The following is a 24,398-nucleotide window of genomic DNA, read 5'->3' as shown; positions in this document are numbered from 1 at the left end:
TTAATTAAATATCTGAACTTTCCCTTGGTTCCCTGCTGGGGCGTGACGATAAAATTGTGATCTGATAACCACAATAAAGAATAAAAGCGTTTTTGTTCATTTTAGATATCGTCAAACCTTTGAAGTAAAATTAAAATTGTAAGAAATGTCGATAGTTTATTGATATGACTTTATCGACATGGCTACAGCAAGGTGGTGTTAAATTGTTAATCGTACACTAAACAAAAGTGGCAACAGTGACAGCTCGCTGAGACACCGTCTATATATATATTATGTCTATGATCGATATTGAAATATTGACTGATGGCAACCTTGCTCAGCCTGTGCCTGCGATTGCCGGCATTGCCGGATGCCGGTTGGCTGGTTTGTGAAATCGTCGTCCCTCCCCCTCCACTCCCTCCGCCGCTGTCTCGCCGCCATACCGCTACACCCGCCATTTTGATTTCTACTTTCGCGTGCATTGCGTCACGGCGTTAGACTATCATAAGTGAATTAAATTAAGTGAAAAGACATTTTAAAGTGTAGTAAACGCAACATATTTTAAATCCCAGGAAATCAGTAAGTTTAATCATAGTATCATGTATAACATTTGGATGAGAGCTGATATTAAAGAGTAATTTATAATTTTTAGTATGCATACCCAAGCCATGAACCACTACGGTAATCAAAGAGGTTTTGGAGGGCCGCCTCAGCCTCAGAGACAGGGCGGTCGCCGTGGAAGTAACAGAGGTGGATTTAGAGGACCAACACGTTTTGATCAAAATAACCAAAACCAGAGGAATCAAAATCAGCAGCAAGGAGGTCAACGTCCCAATAACGAGGTCAGTGCTATACCTTAAACTTAATGACGGTCACGTCGACAAGGTTTAATTATACTCTAATATAATAGTGCTCTAATTTTGTGAAATTTCTGATAACGCCTACTGTAAACTGCGTCATCATAGTGATATGCCTTAAATAAGTTCAACAGTACTTATAAGGTTTCCTACTTTCCATTGAACACGTACACTTGAGGCTAAAACGCCTAAAATAAAACTAGGTAACAAACAATATATTCATTATCAAGAAACAGGCAATTGTGAACGTGATACTATTTTGTAGACATGCTTATACTCAAAGGGACAAAATTACCCCAGTGACGCACTTTCTACCGAGAAAAAATATCACATGTTAATAAATTTATTTTTCTTACTATCACTTTTTTTGTGCTATTGCTACCACACAGGAATCTACATGCCTTTGAATTTAAGTTAAGGATTGTGGTAATTTTTCATTGTTCCAAGTTCAGAAATATTTATGATATCATTGATATGTATTAAATTATACATCAAACATGCATTCATTAACATTTGGAAATTTTCTTACTTCAACAATGTTAGTTCAGTTACTATATTTACTTATTTTCTTTAAAGGCATGGTGTGTGTTCATTTTTGATATATAGGGACTAAATGTGTTTTTTTACAAACATGTGGTATTTTCGAACAGTGGCATTACTGTAAGGTTAATTAATTGCTATTAAATTCTTTTTAATTATCTCAGGAGGTTAAAAAACCTTGTATCATTTGACAGCCTAAGCCAGCTCCCCAAGCTGAAAAGCCCCAGCAGCAGCCGCAAGCTCAACAACAACAACGTCCGCAGCAGCAGCAACAACAACAGCAGCCAAGACCGCAGCAACAACAACAGCAACAGCAGCCAAGACCGCAGCAGACCCCAGCCCAGCCGGCACCGGCTGCCACACCGCAGAAGCAAGATCCTCCTGCAGCAGCTCCACAGCAGCAGAAACCCAACACCACCCCCAACAAGCCTGCAGCTCAGGACAGTGTTGATAATGTGATCGTCATTGATGATCAGCCATCAAAGCCAGCCAACCAAAATCAGCAGAAGGTAAGTGTAGCTTGCAAACTGATTGTGTAGCTAGAAATTGTCTGCATTGTGTTCAAATGGTTATATTCTCAGGGCCAACATTTTTTTTCTTTCAATCAAAGTTATGTCAAAGGCAGGCCTCATACTGACACACCTGTCAAATTGCTACTTATAGATATTAGTTTCTTCTTATTCCATATTTTGTGAAACATGTAATTTTTCCAGAACATGAATGGAAACTTTGGAGGCAACAAGCAAGGTGGCTGGCAGGGCGGAAACAAGCAAGGTGGCAACTTTAACCAAGGCGGCAACTTCCAACATGGACCCAACCAGGGCCAGGGCGGGAAATTTGGTGGCAATAAGAATTTCGGCCAGAACCAGGGCGGTCAAGGAGGACCTTTTGGACAGAACAAGGGAGGCCCTGGTGGCCCAGGTGGCCCAGCCCGGAATCAGCAGAGGCAAAGCCGAGGGCCCATGCTGGATAGCCAGGGAAAGCCAGTACAGAGAGAGGTATTTCATGTATTATCATTGCAATTTTATTTCACAGCTTTTTTCCTGTCAATCCTATCAATAATGTCAAATTCGTGTTTCTTTTTAATCTACAGACAAATCCCATTGAGGTAGGGTGACCAGACGTCAGGAATTTTCCTGACATGTCAGGAATTTTAGGCATATGTCAGGAATGCGGCCGGAAAAGGGAAATGTCAGGAATTTTGGCATTTCCGTTTCCCGAAGGACAAATAAACAAAACAATAAAATGGTATACAGTACAATACACTTCACTCGGCTCTCTACCTTCTTTCAGTAACGGATATTTAATTCGTAAATCATCCGTAAAAGTACATAGTCTCGGGCGTTTGCTACTAGACGCTATGTTAAGGACACGACACGCGCACTGTTATAACGTAGAAACCGCCACCTCGCCACCCGCCGCGACCGCGACAGCTCATGTCAGGAATTTCGGCCGAAAATCAGGAATTTTGTCAGGACTTTTGAAATTTGTATCTGGTCACCCTACATTGAGGGAAACTAGAAACAGGAATAACCCATTCTGGCACCATCTATACAGAACTTGACAAATCTGCGCGTCATCGTTAAACTTTAATAGAATGACAATACGAACCAAAGCACGCGTATTCGTAAATGAACCGATCTATGAAACTCTTCGACATATGCCAACCTCTTTATTCCCAGTTCTTGTAAAGTAATGAATGATATACACAAAATACGCCTACAATTTAAATTTACGTTTTTTTGTTCCAGGAACAAATGCTTGCCAATAAGTTGAAGGATCTGGTGGGACCACTGGTCGACTTGCCACCCCTAGACCAGGCTGAACTCAAATTCAACGGCAGGAGCCGTCTGTACATCGGCAACTTCACGTCAGATATGACCGAAGAAGAAATACTCGGCCTGTTCGCTCCCTATGGAGAGACTTCAGAATTGTTCCTTAACAAGGAGAAAAACTTTGGATTTATTAAAATGGTATGTTAATTTAGCAAAATTCAAGACCGAAATATATTTTCTTCTTAGTACCATCGCCCACACTGTTAACTGTCCATCGGTAAACCTTATTACAAAAGGCATAAGGTCCACCGATGGACAATTAAGGAGTTGCTGTTTGTACCAACTGTGATATATTGTTTTTTTTTTATAGGACTACAGAGTAAACGCAGAGAAAGCCAAGCGCGAGTTGGACGGCAAAATGCGCAACGGCCGAACATTGAGAGTCAGATTCGCGCCCCACAACAGCGCAGTGCGCGTCAAGAACCTGCCTCCCTTCGTGTCCAACGAGCTGCTGTACCGCGCGTTCGAGATCTTCGGCAAGATCGAGAGGGCCTACGTGAAGGTGGACGAGCGCGGGAAGTCCATCGGAGAAGGCGTGGTGGAGTACGCCAGGAAGCCCAGCGCTTTGGCGGCTATTCGCAACTGCACTGAGCGATGCTTCTTCTTGACCTCGTAAGTACATCTCTCTCACATACAGTTGTGGCAGTAAACGGACACGTAAATTTTGTATAAGTTTTATGAATACAGAGGTAAGAAGTATGTTTAAAACTCGTTTAAAAGCATTCAGCTTTCGCCCAGTTACGCAATTTCTTTTGTAAATTATTGTATTCATAACGGATATTCAATTGTTTGGTGCTATTTTTAGGTCGCTCCGGCCAGTAATTGTGGAAAGCTTTGAGGAGCCTGATGAGTTTGATGGCTACCCAGAGAAGAACTTGCCCAAGAAGCACCCTGATTTCCTGCGCGCCCGTGAGGTAAGTTGTTTTAACATTAATCTTTCCAATTTTTGACACAAATAATTGCGTAACAATAGCTAAAGTGTATATATCTACGTAAATGTATTCTAACAGCTTCTCGAACTAGGGGCCTCCCTCGTGTAGTCTACCCGTGGCATTTTGTCCAATGTCAGAGACGATAAGAAATTTATTCTATTTTCAAAAATAACTTATTTGTTCTTAGTATCGTCAGGTGACAACCAAAACTCACCAATTACCAGACATCGTAAATTTTGTAGCATTTTTGGTGCAGCGGAGTGGTGTTAACGGAATTGGTATGGATAATTCCAACTAAAATGGTAAATTAAGGTTAATATTAACGTAATTAACGCTAATTAATCATTAGGGTTGAAATTTTTTTATACCAATTCCGTTAACACCACTCCGCTGCACCGAAAATGCTATAAAATTTACGATGCCTGCTAATTACCACCCCAAGTTCATAGCCATAGTGAATCATATTAGTACCAAATTAAGGTCGATAAGGTTTTTGTTTAATTATTTTTTAGTTATTAGTGAGTTTTGGTCGTCACCTGACGATATAATATCTCAAGAAGAATGTAACTTTACTTTTTGTATATTAAAAGTGTTAGTTTTGATAATTGTGCGTGTTTGTAGTACGGGCCGCGCTTCTCCGAGGCCAACAGCTTCGAGCACGAGTACGGCACCAGGTGGAAGCAGCTGCACGAGCTGCACCGCCAGAAGGAGGAGGCCCTCAAGAAGGAGCTCGCCGCCGAGGAGGAGAAACTGGAGGCACAGATGGAGTATGCCAAGTAAGTCACATTCACAGTGCAGTGCAGTCTACCCTTATCTGACTGTTCACATCATAACACAACACAAGTCTTCTTGAGCTTACCGTGGGACTTACTCGTAGTCAATTTGTGTAAGAATGTCGTTATAATATTTATATTTATTTATTTTTATCTGTGTACAAGCCCAGTTCTGAACCCTATTATGGCAACCCTAGCTATGGGTAACTATAAGGTGGTAGAAGGATTTTCCTAGTGAGGAAATTGCCCTGCTAAGTTACCTTTTATGACTATGATTATCATCTAACCTTCAAAGCTGTTATGGAAAACTGGTCTTGTTGTAATTGGTGTGTTATCCTAAATGATAGTATTTAAGTACCGAGAAAGGAATTAAGCTAAGGTTATTTTTCGAGTTACTAATTAATTTCTATAATTTAGTTTAGGATTGTCAATTTCTTAGATTTAAAGGGTCTTAATTTAGATAGAAATTTTCTAATTTAAGATTAAATGGTTTCAATATAGATTGGATTTCAATGATAAGAGTTAAGCTCGATGGTTAAGCTTCGCACATCTCGCCCTTAATGAGCGTTCGTAAGCGGATCGTGCGTGTTGGAACCTGTCCTAAGTATAGTACGTGTGCAGATACGAGCACGAGACGGAGCTGCTGCGCGAGCAGCTGCGGCAGCGCGAGCAGGACCGCGAGCGGCAGAAGCGCTCGTGGGAGCTGGCCGAGCGCGCCGCCGACGAGCGCCGCGAGCAGGAGCGCGCGCTGCTGCTGCGCCAGGAGGAGGACCTCACGCAGCGCATGCGCCACCAGGACGACGAGCTGCGCCGCCGCCAGCAGGAGAACACGCTCTTCGTGCAGGTATGTGTCCCACCCCAACCGGGTACTGGTACTTACCCGCACCACAGTGTACGAGTAAAAAGTTACAGTGGTCCGACGCCCTTTGACGTGTACCGAGCTACTATAACAATGCGATGACAGCGATGTAAAATATTAGAAATGTCAAAGTCGGTTAAATCACGACACCTTATTAAACAAAGTCCCTGCCGCGTCTGTCTGTTTGTGTGTTTGTATGTTCGCGATAAACTCAAAAACGGATTTTCATGCGGTTTTCACGGATACAGTGATTCTTGAGGAAGCTTTTTGTATTTTTTAACCCGTGCGAAGCCGGGGCGGGTCGCTAGTTACACATGTAAAACACTAGTGGTAGGTAACGAATCGTGTGTCTACAAGTAACGGTACTTGTTACAGGCCCAGCGACTCAACTCCATGTTAGATCGCCAGGAGCAAGGCATGTTCGACCAACAGCAGCCTATGGTGAGTACGCATTTAGATACTTTACAGGTGCTCTTACCTCACGAATTTACGTGCAGGTGATTCATCTACGTATCAGTACGTATGTCGTATCGTATGACACGACACCATGAGATTAATTATGCAATTTCAGAAGCATATTTAAAGATGTCACTATTTTAAGCACATATTTTCATAGATACTTAACTTTTTTCAAAGGAAAATTGTTGAGACTTATACATAGTTAAATTTACATGATTATTTCCACGTTTGGGATATAATTTCGACGCTACATACATTATCAACATGGGAACGATAACTAATTTATACACAATAATATATGTATCAGTGTTACTCTTCATTGAAATTTTTACAGCATATTTTGAAAATGGTTCAACTATTTCTTTATTTAATAGATTTACCAAATAATACAGAGAAGAGTTAATATACCAAATCATATCACTCTTCCTCTAGCTGCTCAGAGACCTATAAAAAGAATTTCCATTCCATTGTGATTTCATTCTTTATTTTGAAAAATGAAAATTGCATTTTTCTTGGCAAGTTTTGATTCGTTGGTGGCTAGTGGTTATGCTCCCTATAATCTTATATTTTATTTATTACCGACATGTGTGATTTATGGAAAAATATGCCTTACGGCATTTTATTTTGCGGAGGGGGCTGATATCAAATTTTTGTGACCAACGATTTTACAACACAGTTTTAGCACCTATACTTTGCACTCAAAATTAAACTGTTTCTATATTTTAAGTGACTAATTCCGTTGTAATACGGCTAAAACATAAAATATACCACTGTAATGTAATCCGAATAACTTTTTGAAAGTAATTGTTTCTAAGAGGTAAATACACCAGCTGTTGATGACAATGTCTATGCCCAGGGAAACTTAATAATTATATTATTATCATTAATGCACATTTTCGACATTTCTTAACAATAGTGCCAAAGTAGTCTGATTGTGATTAGTCAGTGGCCTATTTTAAGGTGTATCCACACCGCAGACCGCAGTTAACTTTTGTGAGTATCGTGGAGTAATACTGCAGCACGGTAACATTAGGTAACCTACCTAGTCCTTAGAGGATATAACCAACGGAGACGCCATGTCTATAATTTTCGGTACAAAATAGTCTGCCGTTTTTTGCGGGGGAGGGGCCACATCAAATGTATACGTAACGTAAAGATAGCCATCTCAGATAAACGTCAGTCCATACATGTGGTTGACATGTCGTTGACCATTGGCCGCCTATTTTCGACAGAGGGGAACGCCTGTTAATGACCACTCCGTTGGTTATATTCTCTAAGACCTAGTCAGTAGTTACTTACTGTTGTGCAGTGCGCTCAGCGTTGCTCGCAAAAGTTAACTGGCGGTACAGTCAAAACAATACAGTCATTCGACGAAGCCGTCTAGACAGGGCAATCGTGCGGGGTGCGAGGGGTGGGTCTCGCGCATCCGAGCTGCATACTTCGCCATCGTTCGTTGCTCGGTACTACTTACAGGGCTTGCGTGTTTTATTTGAAATGGTTGTAATTTTTGGGCAGTTGTTTAAGTCTGTGACAACCCTACTGTGTTCTTCTGCGGCATTTACGCAAACATCAAAGGCGTCGGTCCACTACACTGTTACTTTTTACACTGTGCTGGCGGTGTGGATTAACAGCCACATCCAAAGGTAGCCCTTTAGCAGATGCGGACATAATAGTACCTATGTCATCCACGTGTACATGTAGACTGTAGGTACTTTCATATACATTTAGATAACAATAATAAAACTGGGTTCTTCCTAGGTTAGTTTATTAGTCAGTATGCTCCGGTTCACACTTTTTCAAGTTAGGCGTTATTCCCTTATGCATGTAAATCTATTTTTGTTTAGATATCGTTTTTGACGCATTACTTAAGTTGGGTACATGGTTTCCGTTATTTTGAGTACTTATTATATGTATAATGTAAGGTGCTATTTTAGCGGTATCACTGCATTCTTTGTTTTTTTCCAAATGCGTTCCACTTAATGTTCAATAATTGAACTTCAATTATAGCTACAATGTATAGATGCTCCAAATTCATTGCTGCTGTTTATTGCATTATTTAAGAAATGTCGAAAATGTTTTATTTTCTTATAAACCCTATTTAAACTTTATGGTTAAGTTTATATAAAAAAACAACTTATGACAATCTCGCTAAACAGTGATTTACCTACTAATTTGTTGTAAAAACGATATAATGTATGCCTGTATTTTTCATTCAAGTCAGTAATTAAGGTAACTGCAGAGTCTATTTCGTGCATGAAAACATGAGGCTTTGATGATAACTACTTGGTATAATTTGCGTTACGTTGTGTGTTACTACGACTTACTCGCAGAAGGCCCGTACGCTAAAACGTTGGAGCCGTGCGCGTATACGTCACGCAAACGGTGTGCCGTCTCTCATAAGGATCTGTATATTACAACGTGCACGTGCACATCTACGCACACGCATCCGGTGTGCACAGGCCTTTATCGTAGGCGCAATTACTATCCGCTCGTGGACAACAATCTGTGAAGTTCAGTGATTCTTAAACTTAAAGTATATATAGGGACCACCAACTGATTGGATGCGAATACCTTTGTTGAACAAAGTCGACAAAGGGTTTAACTATGGAAAAAAACATTTTTTTCTGTGGTTTAAATTACATAAAAAAAATATTTGAAGAAAAACTGACCAAGCCCTCCAGAAGCCGAGGTCGGAATCGAACCGGCGTCTTCAGCTTACGCTGCTAACGCCTTGGACCTCTAGGCTACTACACTAGACGGGTACTACACGGCGGTACCCGTCTCAAATTTTCGAGTATTTGTAATCTTTGAAAGGCTAGGGCTTGGTCACTTTCTCTTTTGTCTATGACATCTGTTTATGAATTCGTGAACCGCTTCAGGCGTACACAGGGTCCAACAGTGTCCTGCGGATTATCGCTTAAAACCAATGGTATTAGATGGGTGATGCGTACACTGCGACAGATTTGGCCACGAATCATTTGTACTCGTCTCTGGTGAATGGTCGGCCGAAATGGCCGTGCGTTTCCAAGGTTATCATTGCATCTCGTCGCGTTATGAATTAGCTATAGATAGGTAGGTATGTATATCACTTTAGCTTTTGACGCAGGATCTACAAAGAAAAGCTGTTATGTAAAGTTTGTAGACAGTTTTGGAAGTTAAAAATATAGTAAAAACATTTTATTTAATTATTTCTTAAAAGAAGCCCGACGAAAAGAGACTGTCAATTCGACGCGAGATACAGTTACCAAACACGTAACTTACTGACTTGAATGAAAACTAAGGTTGCACTATTCGATATCGTGTACGCAGGACTGTGTATACAAACCAAACGTGAGACAATGAATTGTGTATTACCTACACCTTTACACCGATTCCTAGCATTATTTCCGGTACCTTGTCTGCGACAGGACGTTATAAAAAGATAACTTACCGGACGCTTGAAGTTTACCGCCTTTGCATGTATATATTGTTATTTGTCGTACTCGTATCTATTGGGAAGTTTATGATTGCTCACATAGGAAGGAGGCTTCAGGGACGGAGGCTTCGACATGCCCCCGCGCGGTTACGATGACATGCCGCAGGGCCGCGGCTGGGACAACCCGCGCCAAATGGATGATTTCCCTAACAAACGCCGACGATTCTAAACACGCTGCTGCTGACTTGCGTTGCGACACTGTTGCGGCCGCTTGACACTTATATTCATCATCATTTACGGTTAAATTAAATATAAAGCGACCAAACCTCAAAATATTTCCAATATAATTCGTAGCTTAGAACTTACCTAAAATTACTTTACTAATCCCGGGATATGTTAAACCCGCTGCGTATATTTAATTTAATCGCAGATTTTTAGTACACAGACATCTGTGTCATTAATCTCTAAAAACTTAAGTAACTTGCGATTAAAAGTTTTGAATTGAATGTAACTCGTAAGCGAATTATCGCGCGTTAGCAATGCGATATATTTTTTATTTAGAATGAATGAAGGGTATGAATGCGATACATGTATTGTAGAATAAGATAGATCGTACTTTAGAAGCATCTTATGTATTAAATAATGGAATACTTAGACGTTTTGAGTTTCCGTTGCTGAAATGCGACATTACATTAAAATATTCAGTATTTTTCATGATAAATGATAACTTAGACACAGTGCATTAGTAAATGTGTCATCGTAAGCTACGCGCTTACAGGTGATCGTTTAGTTTGCTAACATGAAGTCCTTTTTCTTGCGCATCGTTTGTCCTCGAGAATTTGTTTGTATAATGATATTTCTTTAAATTGAAAAGGTCACAAATGTCTTCATACGTCGTAGCTAAATAATGCGGAAATATTAATTAATTGAAAAACAAATAAACACTATCCCAACACAATACAATTCCGTATTGTCTGAAGATATAAATACATTAAATACTATAAATTTGTGTTTTTTTTTTCTATTTTCCGTTTTGCCACTATTATGAATTCAGACATCTATTATGCTTGGTTCCCACCAAAGTTTGTAATAAAGCTATAAAAAAGTACAAATTGCAGGTGCGTGTGATGTGACCTATCAATCAAATTTAATATTCCCAATTTTGTAATAGTTTTAAACATACCTTCTCAGACACTGCCTTTTCATGCCAAAGCATGATTAAGTAGTTAATTATCTCTTTAATTCATAACTGTTATGTTTTATATAATAAATAGTGCGGTTGCTAGACAATTTGAAAAGTAGGTTTACTGGATTGAGAGATGTGACAGTGTGCGTGTGCTTTAATTAGGTTACTAAATATAGATAATTTTAACCCTTTATCGACTGCTATTCGAGTTAATTCAGGTTAGGTTTGTTTTAAGATTTTAATTTAAGTGTACTTTCTGAAATATGTATCGATAAAGGGTTAAATCTTGACATTGATTATTTATGAAAATTAAATAAAAGTCTACTTTATAATAAATTACCACTTAAATATCACGAATCTGATTTATCATTTGAACGCCCCGTTGCAGTTTTAGAGTTATACATAACGATTATAATTGGGGTCGGAATTTTTAGAAAGGAGACGTTGAAATATAATTTTTAACACCTGAATTTTAATATTGAAATCGATATCTATTATTTATTAGTCGGGTTACCTAATATGTTTGAACCCACTGACACAGAATAAGTAATAGTGGACGGCTAACATTTAACAATCACGTCACCTTTGTATACGCTGGTGTGAACTCGTCAAATTTATGAAAATATATTTTTATACCTTGAACAAAATTAAAAACGACGCTCTTTGTTTTCACACTTGCGCATTTATTTGTAAACTGTTGCGTCATGCGATATTAGCTGATATTGCCTACCTATTGAAATGGATTATATCATATCTACGTTTTGCCACAGATTGAAAGCCACTATGAAACCATTTGTTCGAATATTTTCTTTTCAATTTCAAACTCCAATATTTTCTTAGAATTTAACCACATTTCCTCAATATCTGAGGTTCATTGATGTAAATTGGTCGAAACAGCCAGCAAATTTTAGTGTTATTCTGCAGCTGTTTTGTTGCAATGAAATAATAGCAGACTGGCTTTAGATGTCATTAATGGAATGAATACTTTTAGGCGATCCAGTTATTATTCTTCACTAATGTGAATCCAGGATCACACAGCACACAGTTCTGGTATAATGTTATTTTTTATACCATGGCTATAAGGTACACCGCTACTAGGGGTGTGGAGACTGTAACTACTACTGGAAATATTCTCATGCGAGTGGGGTCGGGGGTTCACGTATGTATGGGAAAATTACAAACTAGCCAGAAGACACGGTGACCCCTTATTTTGTTACACTTATTATATCGATAAAATACGCTAAGTTTTGTAACTTTATCTCAACTACAAACGGGTGCTCAACCACTTGGTCGTATGAATTAGTATGAAACCTAAAAAACTAAGATATTTATTAATAAAAAAAAATGTTTTCATGAACATGTGATTCATAAGATATGAAGTATAGTAAAATAGTTCAGATAAAGTTACAAAACTTAGCGTATGTAAGTGTAACAAAACGGGGTGCTCCGCTAAAAAAAAAACTGTTTTTGAACAATCCTAAGAGTGGGGCCTATCTTAAAGTTAACGGATGATAACAAAAATAACTGAGTGCGCGCGGACACAGCGCACTATGGGCTATTTTATCCCGCCCACTGAAACATTTTAATTTGGGATTATTAGTGGGATTAATCAATGTACAAAAACTGTTAGTCTACAAAAGAAATAGTATTCGTTCCTATTTAAATTCCAATCTAACATGAATACATTGGGTTGAGTTTATTGTTGCAAATACTTGTACAGTTTTACTGAGGGGGCTGATTCTTTATAATAAGTTAGTTTACTAAGTAGCAAAAACCTAGATTTACCGTCAGCCATACCCAAGTTAACAATAATAACTTGTCAAGTTGTCACTAACCGACCAAGTTAATTGGTATCCCTATAACTAGAGGTTTTCAAATAACTTCAGGCACGGTTTCACCCAAGTCCGTAACATGTGGTGGGATCGCGCCTTTAACTTCTATTTGCAGCATTATTTTACGCTTTGGTTGACACATCTACAAATTCAAAATACGGATGAAGCCGTGAAAAACCTTTTTTACATTGTCCGATCCGATATGGGATATGGCCAGAAAAGTAAAAATTTAAAATTGTTTATAATTGAAAATAAAATTTATAATTGTAAATTTATTTATTCATTGTTTAAAATGTTAATTACTTATTCGAAATAACATTAAACCAAAAAACAAGGACTGGATGCCATACGGCACTCTCTAAAAGCTACTTTTCTCAAGGATCATCCAGTATCGCATCGGACAATGTACAAATTAACATTATCCATTTTGTTAGTTTGTTCGTCAATCCTGCTTTTTATTTTTCTCTAAAACGCATTAACTCTTATTTTAATATACTAGGTAGTGAAAATGGTATCTGTTGTTAATATCGAGTAGAGTAATTAGTTGTAACTTTTCAGAGCGGCACGTATCGTTACGTTAGTGATGGTAGGAACTCGGAGTCTTGACTCTGAATTTGAAGAACTCAACGTCAATAAGCGTTTTGGTGTACTTAATACCCATAAGTTTGACGTGAAGATTGATTATTACAAAAATAATTGAGTTCTCTGAAAAAGACTCAAGTCTCTTCAAAAGACTCTGGTCTCTTACAAGTTGAAAAAAACTCTAGTTTTGACTTAATTAATACGAGTCTGAAAAACAGTCTAGTCTTACAGCAGCGGAATCAGACTCGATAACCAACGCTACATATTTCGAATGTGCTTCAAGACGACCTCCGACGATTTTGCTGGTTGGCGGCAGTTTTAATTTGGTTTTATGCAAAAATTTGTTACTTCGGCTACAGCCAAATATTCAGGGAGGTTTAAGCTGGGTTGTAAGTCAATTTCCATACTACATTTTTGGAGAGTTTTTTGACATTGTTGGTATGAAAATCTTTAATCACAACAATATTATACTCGGGGTTATTCTATTAATTTTATCAACTAAGTGTAAAATAATTTTATATAATTGACAGATGACGGAATGATCAGTGGCGGATTTGCAGACTTGGCCGCCCTGATCCCAGGCCCTGTAGTAACTAGGTACTAGCCGCCCCTCTCTCAGCACCTATCAACATCATATAGACTGCCGCCTTGCTGCCAACGCCTGCTAGGCCCGGGCCTATACTGGGCCTTAGGGCAAATCCGCCACTGAGAATGATATTTTTTTGATATTTAGACCATAAATCTGGTATAGAAATTGACCTGCACACACTTTAAGATGACTTTGGCTTATAACGACTAAGCAATTGAAAGACTATTTTCACCAACGGACACAGGAAGTAAGTAAACTTATCAGTAAGTAAAAATATTCTCCAGAGCTTAAACTCTAAAATAAAATAAAAATAAGAAAATCCTTTTCGAATTTTTTCGTCAAGAGGATGAAATTATTACTCGAGTAAATAATCCAAAAGTTTGATGCGTAATTTACCGCTTTTCTCGACAATGTATCTTACAAGATACATAATTTTACACCCTCTTTTTGTATTTTTTCTGAGGTTTAATATTTTTGCACAATCAAGCTCAAGCGAGGCTTGAACTTTCGATTTTTTAGAATTTTGCGAACAACTTAATGATGAAATAAAAAACTACAAAACATTTTCTAAGATTATTCCTCTTTTAAAATCAAATTACGGGTTACGGGTTGGTGGGAGATGCACACCTCAAGCCTGTAAGAAGTTAAATCTGTATCGGGCTCTAGGTGTTTGGCTCGTTCTTCGTGACTACACGGTCGTTCTTTTTTACAACCGGTTAAATTGTGACGGAAAATACAGAGTGTACCATCAGATCCGCTTCATGTTAGCACATTATTGCATTGTCCAAATAAATTCCAGGCACAAGTATAAAAATGCACGGAGTGAAGCAAATTAAGTAAAAACCTGGTTATTGTTAAAATTATATTGATTAAGAAAACGTTAAATGTAATTGTAATTTTGGTCTAATTTTAATGAAAGAATGGCTTTACACTTATTTACTTGTTATTAAAAAATAACAAGCAAAATATTCATTTACTGGCACTATTGGCAGTGTCGCCTCATTCTGAGAGATTTAAAAAAGTAATTGAAATGTTGATAATTATTGACATCTGTCCCCGCTTCAATCATGCCGGGGACAGATAGGAATGAAGCTCTCTACTCACTCATGCCCTTCTGTTTTAGTAAAACTACAGGGCTTTTATCGTGCGAAGTATTTGAATTAATGACACAATTTCCATCTTTAGCTGATATTGGTGAGAAGGAAATTATTCCTATCTGTCCCCGCATAGGTCGCATGGGATTGGGTCAGATGGAAATACACCAAATACTTGGTGCTAAAGGCTTCTATCATGCGCCAATTTAAGTTGATTTTTACCCATTGGCCTTATTGGAACAATATTTTTACTTAGATAACCCTTCTGAAGGATACGGAACCCGTATAAGGGATGACTTCACAGCTTCTAGGGGTCTCTGTCCGCCTGTCCGTTCGTCCATCCGTCTGTCATTCACATATGAGGAACGAAATTAATTAACACTGGTTAAAATAATTATTATGTAATTATAACAGTTTATAGATTGAATAGTATTGTCGTGTTGTTCTCAAAAACCTCTATTATTGTGTTGTAAAGTTAAAAAAAAATGATTTTCAATTTTCAGTCTTCATCACCGTGGACGGGGTTAATTCGTCGAGTATTTTTTGCTGATATTAAATATCCTTTAATGAGGATGCGCCCTTTTGACGGCTTTAATTTTCTTTTATACTAACTTCAGTGCGATATTTTTAACGCGCAAAACTTAACGTTGATTGCAGTCATCGTATTTGTGTCCTACTTCTGGACGTAAAATTAAAAAAAAGTAATTCCTTGTTTATCGAGTTATTTTACCACAAGACAAAAAAACCATAGATGCCTTTTTAGGTTTTTTTATAAACGTTGAGAATTTATATCATGCTTTGCGAATTTATCTAATGATAATAAAAAAAGCAGAGCGCAAGATTCATCATGGAGAAAGTTAATACCATTATAATTTCTGTAGGTTTTCAACCTCATTAGCTCGTCCCTCAATAACGTTAATATCCTTGAAATTGTCCCGGTATAATGAGTTTAATCAACATTATCACTAAGATGTATTATTTTGCTCATCTTTCGGAGTTTTACTCTTTTGATATTGAAGGTTTGATTTATTTGGGTATTCTGAATATACTTAAACCAATATATACATGTAAATCATCGCACCCGTTATCCGTTAAAATTGCAAACGTATGTAATCTTTATTTTCATTCCGTATTCACATTTTCGGGTCATTATTTCCGTATTAGGTATAATTATAGTACAATCCGCAACTGATTGAATTTATTTGACAGATTGATTATTACAAAAAGAATTGAGTTCTCTGAAAACGACTCAAGTCTCTAAAAGTTGAAAAAAACTCTAGTTTCGATTTAATTCATATGAGTCTGAAAAACGGTCGAGTCTTACAGCAGAGGAATCAAAGACTCTATAACCAACGCCATTTCGAAAGTGCATCAAGACGATCTCCAACGATTTTGCTGGTTGGTGGCCGTTTTAATGTGGCTTTATGCAAAAACTTGTTACTTCGACTACAGCCAAATACCAGGAAGGTTAAGCTGAGCATGATTTATATATGGGCTTACAGTTTTAGAAGACACTAAAACTATAATGCCCTTTGTTCAAGTTTCATATAGTCAACAAGTTATTGTCTGCATCGCGGTTGCTACTGCAGGGTCAGTGTCTAGTAATATTAATTAATATTTCAGTACCTAATCAATCCACAAATATATAACTTTGAGAACTGCGTAACGCAGCAACTACTTCCGATTTGAATATACTAGACATTTCAAGCTATAAAATTGATAAGAATATTGACTTCGTTTTGACATACAGACAGACGACGTCGGAAAGAACTTTTCAGGTACCTATTTGTCGTGTAAAATCACAAGACGGCGCGCAAACTTGCATGCAATTTTAGTTACATTGCGGACTTGAGTTAACACCCAATTCAGCCGACCGATCAAATACCGCAATGTAATTATACTGGCATGCGCGAGCTCTCGCACCATCTACTCGTACTACATCGTAGAGCTCATGCTCTACGCGCTGGAGCTCATTGGATTGATGGGATGGGATGGGGTTTTGGGAATTAATGAATACGAGGGATTTATGGGACGTTGGGAGTGTCGATGTCATGCTGCTCTGGTAACATGAATTTTCGTTTTGCTATTTTTTACGACACGGTTAGTGCGCAGTATGTTCCTAATCATTAATCAATACGTCTTTAATTAAATTTAATAAGTAAAACAAATCCGACAGCGATAGCTTAAATAAAATCGTCTAATTTTCGTCATTTTGTTTATTAATTTCATGTTTTTAGTGACGCTCTGTAAATTTGGCCAAATCCATTGACATAAGAATCATCAACATGGGCTCACGCGTTTGAATGTATGATCACAAACACTGTTCCTAAATCGTTTTATTAATCGCCAAATTTAAAAAATAGCATAACTGAAAGTGAAGTTGCCCGAGAGCATCTCATGGCCTTAAATCACACGAACATTTGAACAGTACTGGGGCAATCAAGCAATACGAATCGGATCGACTTTAAACCACTGCGACCTCATGTACAGGTAACCGGTAAGGGGTCACAATATTGAGAGATACACGTACATTCACGTACACACCCGATTAGTGGCGTGGCGACTATTCGAGAGTACGCCAAAGGCAAATTTATGTACCTCATAATGAGGATTCTACTATAAGGGATCTACGGACATCACGCCAGAATAATATCATCATTCTTGCTGTTTCCGAAGTAATAATAAGTATGATCCATGTTTCTAATGGCAATGGAAAATATTTCATTAAAAAAAAAATCATAAACTAGAATCTATTAAAGCTTACAGGTTGTCGGAAACAAGCAAATGCTTCCCTTTTATAATTTTACAAGTCTAAACTGCGAACATTACCCGAAACGCCTTTCACTAGAGTTCAGAAAGCAATAAGGTAATTCGACATAATGCCAGACTGCCAGTATTATATTATAATAGATAATCTAGATTATGGCGAAAAAAGTAGCAAAGAAAGAAAATCCTATATCTTTTTTGTCATGAGTTCATGAGTAATCAATAACAAAATAAAACCAGCATTCATAATATCACTGCACTCTACTAGACTATTTATCTACAACTTTTGAACATATTTTTATTATAAAAATAATGCCTTTAAAGAATGGACTTCACTTTCAATGCATATTCGTCTTAATTTACATTCAATAATAATATGAAGTTTGACATTACATTATTTCCTTAAATTCAATTTTTTTTTGAACTTTTTCCAGTAAGTAAACTAAATTCGATATGTTCAGAGTCAAAGCATTTTTCAATGTGTTTTTGATAATTCACATTGTTGATATAATTTAAACACCGCCCAGTTTTAACTATTGTCTTAAATGCAGAATATAAACGATCTTTACTTCTATGTAAAGTGTCACTCTGGGCCGAATTCGTCAGCACCATCAGGCGTGCAAAATCCTCTGATCTCCCAAGAACATAAATTCAATTAGGGTTGCTAAATTTGGGGTTTGACTGGAGTATGTGACTGTATTTATGTGTGTTTGTGTGATATTGGAGTATAGCTACAAAAAGAGGAATTGTGAGGGATTGTGTGTAATAGAATGAAATATTTCTGCTGTGTAGGTACTCGCAGCAAGAATCCTTCCCTGTGACAATTAGAGTCATGAGATTTAAAAATGCTCAATGTCCTTAAAATGTACTAGTTGGTGTTTGCTGGTATAAAAATAGATGCGTGTGTGAAGTATTTATTTGTCCCGGAACGAGACACAGGGGCAGCCTAAGTAGTTATCAATCCTGGTTTATTATCAATGTGTAGGGATGTAAATAAGAAGATATCCCCAGAAAGGGGAGATGGACTTTTTCGATGGAAATGAACTACTTAAGGATGAATTGCGCTGCTCCAACCTCAAATAGATGGACGAAGGGCGAGCGAATGATTTAAGATGAGTCTGCTCTTTCGATATACATATAGAATGAGAGTGAGAGTTGTATGAAGGTGGGAGATGAATGACGAAGTTAGATTACAATTTTATAGAATTGCTGTTTGGGATACCTATTTGCCTCTGGGGTTTCTCTTCTTATTTTACCCAACTAGGCTTTATAGAGAAGAAATCGTCGAATCGATGGATACCTCTAGAAGAAGATCCGGCTGCCAAATTTACGCATTACAGAAGAACATTACCCACAATAACCATACTCCCGAGAAGAAACCCATTGTATACGTAATGTTGGTAAGTTTCCCTGACGTTGCGATTGCACTATTGTTAAGATAGTTTGTTACGTTTGTAAAGAAATGAACGACTCTTCAGTACCCATCAAAACTATCTTATACTGTTCAGCTTTTATCACAGGCGGGCATGGCTTACAAGCCATAGCATAGCCCCGCGACATTTTTATTGGGAAAAATCTAGTTTGTATCCATAAAAGTTGTGGGATACTTACTGCTGCAGTATTTGTATCGTGCATTACGATATTTACGATTTTACCATATATGCGATACATTCGCACAACGCAGCACTGCACTGACTTATTTACTGCAGTCTTGTGGCTCTCTATTGCTACCCTCCGCATTTAAAGAAAAAAACAAACCAAAGAGCTCCGTTAACCTAATGTTTAAAATATATAACCTAGTGCTTCGAATATATAGCCTGGCAAACAAATTCCAGTAACAGTGGAATAAGAAAACTAATCGCATCCCTCTTTTTGGGGCTATAATACTAGCACAAGAAAAATACAGTATTATGCACTATGCCTATGCTTCACTAACCAAGGACTCTTGCCAAACTATACTTTCGAAGAGGTTGAAACTGCAAACTTCTCCTGTGAATAAAAGAATTTGTTTTCCGCTAAACAAGGTTTGATGTGTATTGAGTAGGCACATACATATGTAACAGTACTAAATAATAGTTATTTGTTTTACAAGGGGGCAAAGTTTAACCGCTCGTGCTAATGTTCATATCCGAGCAAGCGAACGATTCCAAAATTGAACCACGAGCGGAGCGAGTGGTTCGAAATATGAAATCTTGAGCGTTGCGAGGGTTTCAAACCACGAGGGTGAAACAATATTTGCCCCCGAGCGAAGCACAAAATTTTTCACCACACCAACCCGATAAAAATATTAAGTCGGATATCAAACAAAATCAAATCCAAATGAATATTGCTCATTCAAAAGTCAATTCTACCAGCAAACATAAAAACAACTCAAAATTTGCATTTGATTACCTTGGCTCACATGTGAATAAAATGCAACTTTGCTATCAGTTTTTGAACAATCAAGAGAGCCTTTACCAGTTGGTGTGGTGAAAAACTTTTTCTTATATAATTGTAGGTGTAGGGGTCTACAACTGCATACTGGCTACAAATATTTACACCCTAATTTTGTCGTTATACATAAAATATTTCTTAGATTATACTGTATCTGATGTCACGAGTTCTTTACGATTTTATGGTGATGAACTGATGAATCTATTGGGTCACGCTCGTATAGATTTAATTCTTAGTATATTTTTGTGAAAAAATACTTGCGTGCCGATTTGATCATCAAAAACCAAGCTTTTATTGCTATTTTCGAAATGAGGATTATGCAAGCATTTATGTTTGCTTATACGTACTATAATTAATAGTACTCTTGATCAAATACATCTTAAATTATAAAATTGAGTATAAGGAATTATATATACCTACTAACCCATTATTTTGTTTAGCACTTTAAACCGAACGGAGGAGAGCATCTTTACTTTAATTTATCGCACAGACCATAATAGTCCACCGCCCCTGTTCTCAAAGTATTCAAAACAAATATTGCGTATCATTATTTTTTCGATAATGATTTCTTGCTGTCACTCGGTTAACAGCGGTTTTCTCCATAAACGCTGCTAACGATCCTAACGTACGTTTTGTTATTGTATTGCTACTCTTTTGTTAGATACAGTCGTATTTTCTTATATTGTAAAGGGCACCACTTCCTTCCTTTTTCCGAAAAACCATCAACTTTTGGTTGTTTCTACTCAGAATCACGAAGACAATGGATTTAAAAAGGAAAAAAGTGTCCGAAAAATCCACTTTTGTGACGCATTTTTACATAAGTACATTTTGAATTGTCAACCAATATTTCTAAAACTTGAAAAAATCGAAATTACCTACTCAAGAGTTACTAGTTTTTAGAAAAAAAAATAATGGTACACTTCTTTCTGAAAACCCCCAGTCCCCCATATTCTGAGCGCGGAAATCTCACTCTCCAAGGAGATAAGAATGATACAATTTCCGTTTGTCCCCGCGGTCACGGATGGAAATCAAACGATTCTCTTTTGTCCCCGGCGGGCTTAGGTGGAGAAAAATAATTCCCCCGCCTTACGAATGCAAGGCTGGGACATGAAAATACATCCTAATAAGAGCTAGGTCGGTTTCGTGCAAAGCCAAATAATATATTTAGTTTAGACAAACAAGTGTTTTGTGTCGTCATTTCGGACTATTTGGTCTGTGCTTTAAAACCAATGATTTAACTAAGCACTCTAAACATAGGTAATATAATATCATTCATAAAAAAACACACCATGGCGTGTTTCACTACCCATCTTTCGGTAGGTACTAATTTAAACATTTTTTGCTGAACGTGGGGAAGGCCGCGCCTTTCGCTAATACTACAAAAAGATATACTCGTATGCACGTCCTCTGATCCTTGTCACATTGTGACTCAAATTAGTATACTACAGATTAATAAACAGCGTTTCCGACGCTTTCCTTTAAACATATAACGTGGAAAACATAATGTTGATGTTTTATTTCAGTCAGATATTTATAAAGTATACACATATTGAATCTTCGAATTAAAAATGAAATTTATACATTTCTTGTAACCATTACCTGCGGTTAGTGTCAATTAGATTTATAGAACCTTATTATATTATGAGCACGATTATTAATGTCAATTGAACTATTTAACTAACCTTTTCAAACCATTATACTGTTTGTAGTTACAAAGCTCGTCAGAGCTTAAATTAAATTACAAATTAAAATAGGTAATTCGCCAATAACTGGCCGGTTTTAGTAACTGGCCGCCATAAACTAAAAATGAATTAGCAGGCTATCTATTTTTTGAATTATTATGGTGTCCATATTTCCTTTCAGGTCCGTGATTCGTTATGAATATATTAGCTAATATTAATGTTGTATTTACAGGTATCCGTATTCAGCTAGATGACAAGATTAATGCAAAAGGTAATTATGCGACTTTTTGACAAAACTTATTTAAAAATTATTATTAATTAGTACATTCTACTTTTGTTATTTTTTTTAAATAAGTATATTTTTACCTTGCAACCGTAAATAATATGTTTGGATAAACTGTATTAACTTGTGAATGTAGCCTAATTTAGTGTGAGAAAAAAGTCACTAATCTGTTCTTCAGTAGTCTGATGTTGATTTCATGATGATATTTTTTATTTTTTGTCTTCTTTTCCCGACGGATGTATAATGACGCATACAATTTAATTCTGATAATAAATATACTTTGTCCTTGCGACGCTGCGTTATACTGTTTCTACATTAATGTTATTTTTTTCAGGTCAGACGTGATTAATCTTTGGTTTAAACATTCGGGGTTGCAGTTACGCTCTAAAATATTTCAAGGTATTTTTTTAACTCTTACACATTTGTTAGTTTGCAATGTTGGTATTCATATAAAATCTCAGAAGTGATTTGATAATGATGATATATTTATTTATTTGTCTTCTTTTCCCGACGGATGCATAATGACGCATACCATTTTATTCTGATACAATAATTATAATAATTTATAAACACATATGTTTAAATTAAAATAACAAAGTTTAAAAATTTTCAGGATGGACGGAGCTTCTGTGGACTGCGGGAAGATCAATGAATAAAGAATAGAATAAATGTACACAAAACTGATTAAAATATAGCTCTTATAGACATACAATTTAGTAAACCTAGTCAGGCGACAGTGGTCCATGCGTCGTGATTGAATTATAAAATTTAAAACCATTTAAACAGATTTATCCCAGTTCGGCCTACAGGCAATGATTTTAAATATCTATATATAGGTGGGATACTTTATTCATAAGGAGCACATACACGAGCACGTTATATATTTTGTTACAAATGAATCTATTTTTATTGATAAATTTTCGCATACCATTCAGGCATTCATCTTTAGCCTCCTCCACACTCGTGCGCGAATCGCGGCGCGAAGCCGCGAACACGAGTGTGACGTCGATTTTCGCAGACAGCGAAATCGACTCCATACTCGCGTTCGCGGCTTCGCCCGCGATTCACGCGCATAGTCTGGAGGGGGCTTTTGATACACTCGTTAAAAATAAGCTTGTCTCTTTCGGTGTGTGGGGAGCTTGTTAGCACGCGCACAGCTCGCATTCAATATCATGTATGTCAATCAAACACAGTTAGGGCGCGACTAAAAAGCTGCAATTTGTTCTATTTAAGTGCTTGAATTTTTGGACGCCTATAACCTATCTGGAGTTATAATATCATTGTCTGCAGGTGGCAGTGACGCGTGCACCACAGTTTGAAAGGTTTTAAGTACAGTTAGCTAAACCAAACCGCTCCAAGTCTCATACAAGTTCACTGTTATGAATAAGTTCAGGGCTATATGGCCGCAATTGTTAACAAGAGTGGTGTATTCCTATTTGTACCCGCCGGGCACAGACGGGAAAAGGCGCGGCATATAAATCATTCCCACTTGTCCCAGTCTGATGTATGCCAGCGGTCGCGTGGGGCGGACATATGGGAATACACCACAAGAATATTAAAACTAATCAGTAGCTAAATTGTCTTGCAAACATATTTCCATACATGTTGCTTTCTCGCTAATTAATTAATATCACATCCATGTAGATGTTGAAGAGAGTATATTTTTGTAGTACATTAATTCAAATTATAACTGTATACAGTTAGGTTATCCGGTTGCTGTATTAATTTTATGGTGAGTTATATTTTATTCTTTAACTATCTTAGATCTTACATTATTAAATAAAACACGTTTACATAAAATGTGTCATGTTTTATTAGATTTATTTAATTCTAAAAATTTAACATGATGATTCAATTGCCTGTCTTCTTTTCCCGACTGATGCATAATGATGCACTAATTATCACGTATTGTTCTGACATAATAGTTGTCGCCCTAGAAACTAGTCTCTTCGCAACCAATTTTAACGCTCGTTTTCTTTGTTACAGGTCAGGAGACTTGATATTAGTAAGTTAAGCATTTCCAATTAAAAATAAGTAGTAAAGCAAACTTTGACTGATTTTATTATGTTTGTTAATAACATTTATTATTGTGATACCTTGATGATGCAACTGTGATACTTGACTTTTTTCTTACTTCATTACAATTTTGATATGTCACCTTTGTTTCATTTTGAATGCCACTCTCAAATAAAACTTTTGTTAAAAACAAGGCAAAATACCAATAGTCCTCACACAGCAATTTGAAATTTAACTTAGATATAGTGATAAATATTATTTCTTTTAAACCACTAACTATCGAATA

The 24,398-nt window shown here is 37.1% G+C and overlaps 1 protein-coding gene across 2 annotated transcripts; it reads left to right on the top strand.

The window, feature by feature from the left end:
- The first annotated feature begins 404 nt into the window (after window positions 1-404).
- On the top strand, window positions 405-24,253 carry LOC134672160 (hrp65 protein-like). Of its 2 annotated transcripts, XR_010099314.1 has the most exons (14): window positions 405-558; window positions 632-821; window positions 1,571-1,885; window positions 2,090-2,374; window positions 3,128-3,349; window positions 3,522-3,823; window positions 4,017-4,125; window positions 4,765-4,919; window positions 5,538-5,760; window positions 6,151-6,216; window positions 22,046-22,084; window positions 22,431-22,495; window positions 22,710-23,828; window positions 24,083-24,253. XR_010099314.1 is itself a non-coding variant. In XM_063530093.1 (11 exons), exons 2-11 carry the CDS (start codon window positions 633-635, stop codon window positions 9,876-9,878), a joined length of 1,992 nt encoding a protein of 663 aa, XP_063386163.1. In that variant the 5' UTR covers window positions 405-558; window position 632; the 3' UTR covers window positions 9,879-11,192. The 2 variants fall into 2 exon arrangements, 1 of the variants encoding a protein (XP_063386163.1); XM_063530093.1 differs by lacking the exons at window positions 22,046-22,084; window positions 22,431-22,495; window positions 22,710-23,828; window positions 24,083-24,253 and adding an exon at window positions 9,753-11,192.
- Window positions 24,254-24,398: the final 145 nt, after the last annotated feature.

This window comes from Cydia fagiglandana, chromosome 1 (genome assembly GCF_963556715.1).
Source record: "Cydia fagiglandana chromosome 1, ilCydFagi1.1, whole genome shotgun sequence".
Taxonomy (NCBI): domain Eukaryota; kingdom Metazoa; phylum Arthropoda; class Insecta; order Lepidoptera; family Tortricidae; genus Cydia; species Cydia fagiglandana.
The sequence above is the reverse complement of the archived record's forward strand: the minus strand, read 5'-3'. Positions and strand labels throughout refer to the sequence as shown.